Genomic DNA, 6000 nt, shown 5'->3' on the forward strand with positions numbered 1-6000 from the left:
TTAGCAACTTGAAATTAACTTAAGAAGTTAAAACCCATTCAAACCGCATTTATGTGGATTTGTCCCTAGAGGCTCGTATAACTCAACCCATAAAACGGCCCTAACACAATAAATACTAAAAAAAAGTATAGATGTAGCCCGATAGTAATATATTGATAATATATTGTAATAAATTTACAGAAAAAAATCAACCTAAATACTTTTACTCTGTGCTTAATTACGTTAAATCGAGTTTTCTTTCAGTTCCAATTAACGAGCGTTCGGTTTTCTCGGAAATTATGCGGGCATTTTGCTTAGAAATGGTTTTAACGGTTTACCGATTAATCCTATTCTAATCCAATCTCATCCCCCTCTCCTCTAGCGGTGAGCCCAAGCAATAATATTTCAGTAATATTCAGAGAAGTTCCTAAGCAGAATATTCACTCACTTACTTCCTTAGGTCATCCTCGTAAGACGTTTTGAGATTACTCTTCCTGCCAGCTCATGTGCAAAGGCTCGTTACGTATTGTCATTTGGTGCGATGTGTGGTAACTGAGCACCTTAAGGTTGAGGAGGTTCTCCGTCCATCGTTTTCGTGGCCTGCCTTATGGATGAAGGTCATGAAGAGACTCTTCAAAGGAAATTTTCGGATGGCGACTCGTCTCCATTCACTTAACATACCAGAATCAGCGTAGCTGTTGCTTATTGATTTTGGTCAGAACAGTTTCAGTAGAGTGAGGCGTCTATTGTACTTTTTGCATTCGTATTATACAGCAAACTTTCTTCCTTGCCAAGTCAATTGTTACAGGTTTTCTACCATCGTACCATAATATTTCCAGGCATGAACATCTAATGAGTCGGAAGTAACAGACCTGGGATTGTTTGTAGAGGATGTAGAGTCTTGTGCGGCCAGGCTTGCACAACGTCTCCATTCAGCTGGCCGTAGGGAAGACTTCAGGTTGCCCGGTTGTAAGTCGGCTTAAGCTCTTAATTTAGGCTCAATAAGGAGTTTCTGGTCTCCAACCTACAGAGTTGGGCTGGATTGTTTTCTTGAGGCTCAACACTTTCGTTGATTTAAATAATACCAAAATAGTGACATGGGTTGTTATGATATTGAAAGACAGGTGCCGTTTTGATATTTTGACTAAAGAATTTGAAATTCTGAACAGAAATTGTTTGGAGCTTCAGCAACTCATATCTCTGATTCTGTAAACATACAATTAGATGGTATAAAATTTCTTTCTTTCCGGGATCTTGCCCCTCTCTCTCCTCCCTCAAAAAATCCCTTCGTAGGTGTCGTTTCGTATAATATAAACTAGGTTTGTTTCTTTAAGTTGCGCAACTTAGGCCCGTGAGTAGGAACTTGCCTCGCATTGGAGTACATTTCGTAAAAAAAATGAATTAAAAAACGCAAAAAAAAAACAATTAAGTGGTACATACAATTAGAGAAAGCAACTGCTTAACCGGATCAAATTTCCGGTGTTTTGGATTTGGTTTATGTGAAATATTTCGGATTTTTATAACCTTATGTCTATTTCAAGGTGCCAAAATTATTTTTAGTAAATTTTCAGATATTTTACACATAGAAATTTTGGTACTGTTGCGCTTAATGGTACACACGAAAGATGTCAAGTTTGGTTAATGCTAATGAAAAAAAAAGATGAATATATAATAGTCTAGAAACAAATTTGGGATATATATTTGCACTTTAGGGGGGGGGGTAAAGCATAGCTTATATTAAATACGTAACCTAACATAACCTAGGTACCTCCCCCTAAACCCCAAAAACAACAGTTTAAATATTGTAAATTCAATGAGAAACCACGCTCTTCGATCAATTTATGATAGCAATTACCCGCTTTACGGGTCTCCATGACTGCATTTCTTCGACAGTCTATAGCGCTGTGTACCATTAAACACAACTGTACCGAAATTTTGAATGCTCACATTTTCTAGCTTTTTACCAGCCCTCTCCGTTCACTCTGGCCATCGACCCTTGTAAAATATAGCCTAACATCGCCTCCCTTTGGTCGCTACGATGGCCAACTGAGGACTACGGCCATCACAGGCCTGTTATCACGACCTCAAACTTCCAGATTTGGGTGTTTGCTTTGTCTTCTTTTTTTAGTCAATATTTTTCTGCGTTCCATAACCTGTGTCAATTCTCAAGGTTCTAAAATTATTTTGTTTCCTTGGATTGTTTGGATTTTTCAGTGCAAATGAGAAAGTGAAAACACACAAGTTAAACGGAATCGCCTTCTTTTTTAATAATTCAAACCAAGCGAGGTGTTTGTACACATCTACCTGTATAATTTCCAATAGTTCAACCTTTTCATTTATTACATAATGTATTTAGATTTCAGACATTCGATATTGCAACGGAATACCATGGCAACGCTATTAGTGCTGATTGAGCATTCTTACAACAGTATCTTGATTTGTAGTTTTGCAACGTGACAAATCTTGGTAATTTAGTAATCTCAGATTCAAAATGTCAAATTGCCATTCATTATGAGGCATGGCAAGGTTTACTTATTTAAAAAAGAGTAGAAACTTGAGACACTAGCGTATGTGGAACCTATAAAGATGACGGTAATACCTGGAGAATACGGGTTTTAACTCCAACCCTATCCCACCTGAAAATGTTGAAATTCACATAGAATAGCTGCTGCTCCATTATTTTATGTCGAATTAAGATCTATTCCTGTCAAAGAGCCAAATATAAAGGTTTCCTAAATACCGTGGACTTCACATGAGAATTCAAAAAATGTCTACTGCTGGGTTCAGCCTCGAAACATCCAAAGCATCTTTGACGGGGATTGAACATAAGCTGTATTAGCCCTTAAAACTGGCAGATATCATCCTATTAAAGTGGAAACTATCCCTCCTGGGCACTCTACTCTTAACCATTGCGCTGACGGCTGCAGCCCATGTGAAAAGTACGCCTTAAAATTCAGCACAGCCACGAAACCTGGAGGGGAGGTTTCAAGTTTCTCTGTATAAAATACCCCATTTCATGTTTTTCTTGACAAGGATGGTAACGGGTATGTTTAAAAAAATCTATTGGTGATCGTATCAAACTTGTGTTCATAGAATATCAGGAGACGGCTCCAATAAAACATCTCCGGAAGACGGCTAAAATGAATTTATAAGAGTCACGAAGAAAGAGGCGGTAGCTTGTAAATAAGCCGTTAAGCACATATCTGCGATTTTGCGGTAAACTTCCAACCCTGGCAGAAGAAAGAATTAGAAAGAAGTAATGAGATGCATACTAACCATGCAAAAAAGCGTGGTACTTGTCTATTTTATAAAACACACTCGAGAAGTGAAGTTTGGTTAATGTCAATGAAATAAAGCAAAATTATGACGACAATATAATAGTTTAGAAACAAATTTGGGCTATATATTTGTGCATTAGGGGGGAGGGGGTAAAGCATAACATATATTAATTACGTAACGTAAACAAACATATTCTAACCTAACCTAACCAAAATACCAACTAAATACTTAAATAGAATATAGCTACAATTTATTTTTCAACAGATCCGCAGCAAATTGTCTAGTATAAAAGAAGTTGCTTGACCAGTTTCTTGCCTCATATTTGCATCATTCGCGATTGAAATTCTCGGATGTGTTTTATATAATAGACAAGTACCAACAACTTTTATCCCTGATATGAGGGTGCTGCCCCATCTTTAAACCCTCGATCTTTATGCTAAAGTTGGATATTGTGTCCCATTTTTTTAAGAACGACTGCTGAAACACAAGGGTTGTTGAATTGGAATAAGAAGCCTTCTTAAAGCACTAAACAACTGTAATATAACGAGCAAAGGGTTAAGGAAGGGGCAGCTTAACCTATGTACAGAATGGTTTCTGTTCGTTTTAATTATTAACATTGTTTATTACTTGTTTGATTTTCAGTCAGGGATGGGGTGACAACATCTGGGAAGAGGAGGTTTCAACTGTCAAAAATGTTTATTTTCTAGTCACAAATAGCTGGAAATAGCAAGTGTTTACGTAACACAAATTACGTCGTTTACATATGTATACGTCAGTCATTTCCTCTTCACTAGAACCATTTTATTCATATTGCAGAGGCGAATTTTGGTTGGCTCAAGCCGGAACAAACCGGAACTCCATAATGTGACCTGTATGTAATCTCATACATGTTGGTATGGACTTAACTATCCCTAAAAATTCTAGGACCAGCGTTATGTTATCCAGGATTCAATTTCGAGAGTCCAGCAATGAGAAATATGTTTTTGTCAGAATCTCATAATCAAGAAATACATATTTTATGTAGTTCTTCAGATTTTCGATGGGTGTAAAACCTCGAAGCCTCTCCCCATCAGACTAAGTAACCGTTTATAAAATAATGGTACGAAATCTCAAAGATGCTATATGAAAAACAGGTTTTCGCTGCCTAGTGAGGTATTGCTCACTCCATGACAAAGATTTAAATTTTAGTTCTTTGGGGTTGAAGGGGTAAAAAAAGGTACCTAGGTTAGGTTAGGTTACGTATTTAATATATGCTATGCTTTACTCCCACCCACCCCCTAACGTGCAAATATACAGCCCAATTTTATTTCTGAACTATTATATTTTCATCCTATTATGTTTTATTTCATTAGCATTAACGAAACTTTACTTATCGCGTGTTTACTGGATTCTAAACAAGTACCAAAATAATATTCGACGGGTCAACAAAGGTAGGGGTAGCTCTTTTGAAACTGTAGAGACAACTCATGGTTCCAGAGGGGTGTTTCACAAAACTTTACTGTCTTGAATTTCGAGATCCGTGTTTTAATTATCTTTAGTAGATCATACGGTTTTCCGAATAAGCCATTTTAGTCGATGTAGCTATCTATAAGAAGAAAAAAAAATGAATATTAACGAACATTTCTTTTTTTTTGACATTAGTGCCTTTGAGCGTGCGACGGGTGATACAGTGAACTATGCTTTCGTTTGAGTAAAACCTTTAAAATAGCTATACTATTACGGGCGCCAACGCAACTATTCCTAATACTGGCACAGCTATTCCCGATAAAGAGTCGTTTGAGTTGTAAAAACATGTTCGGAAAGAGCAAAACTGATTGGAAATAATACGGCTAATCTATGAGGAGGGGAGAGGGAGGCTCCTTGAGCAGCCTTACGATGGTACTCGAAGGAAAGGAACAAAACACAATAATGGCGATGCGACCAAAATGAAGATATGTTCGCTTATAGACTGCACAAATAACAAAATACAACAGTGACGGGGGTAAAATATTGCAAAGAGTCATTATTGCACCTTTATAATCACAAGAATTCACTCACCTGATTGTATTAAGGCTTCGAACTTGGTATGGCGTGCCATCTTTTTGTCGAAGTTCAACAAACAGCATTTCTAGGGCCTCGTCAAGCTCCTCTTTAGAAAAATCCTCAAAATTTGAGACTTTTCCTTTAGAAGTTAAAAATTCTCTAAAAATTTTGGCACCATAAACACCAATCCGTTCCGATGATGCATTGCACACCTCTTCACCACCTTTTTCCATTTTAAAAATTGTCGAAAACGACTTTTAAATTAAGTCAATACAAAAATGAAAAATTATTTTCTCAGACTAGCTACTATACTGTCTATAATTCATTATCAAACTCTTGGGAACGCTCCACTGATATAAAAGACGTGACGTATATTCTTTATAACCGACTCTATGGCGCAGCGCATATGATTTTAAATAGACGATCGATATAACACGCTGGTTCGGGTCTTGTGATGGTATATTTGAATATTCAATGGCAAAAAAGGATATTTGATATAATGCAGGTGTTTTTACTCATTCGTCAAACCGGAAACTGTGACTAGTACGGCCATATATCGATACGTCATTGGAGACTAAAATTACAAAACCAATTTCTGGGACGGTCTAATTTAGATTTTGCATTTTAGTTTTTATGACATTTTTTTTTTCTTCAGAGCTGTCATTTCAAACCACGAACTGTTTGATACTCCGGCAGGGGAAAAAATTGTTCTGCCAGTAC

At 37.0% G+C, this 6000-nt stretch overlaps 1 protein-coding gene across 1 annotated transcript in view; it reads right to left on the reverse strand.

Moving 5' to 3' along the window:
* Positions 1 to 5718, reverse strand: part of LOC148956581 (uncharacterized) — a 32700-nt gene extending 26982 nt beyond the window's left edge. Inside the window, exon 1 of the mRNA XM_089095872.1 lies at positions 5296 to 5718. Coding sequence (XP_088951998.1) covers positions 5296 to 5513 — 218 coding nt within the window. The 5' untranslated portion in view covers positions 5514 to 5718. The remainder of the gene's footprint in view (positions 1 to 5295) is intronic.
* Positions 5719 to 6000: the final 282 nt, after the last annotated feature.

Source organism: Artemia sp. Qi Xiang Cuo, chromosome 1 (assembly GCF_049724085.1).
Source record: "Artemia sp. Qi Xiang Cuo chromosome 1, ASM4972408v1, whole genome shotgun sequence".
NCBI classification, from domain to species: domain Eukaryota; kingdom Metazoa; phylum Arthropoda; class Branchiopoda; order Anostraca; family Artemiidae; genus Artemia; species Artemia sp. Qi Xiang Cuo.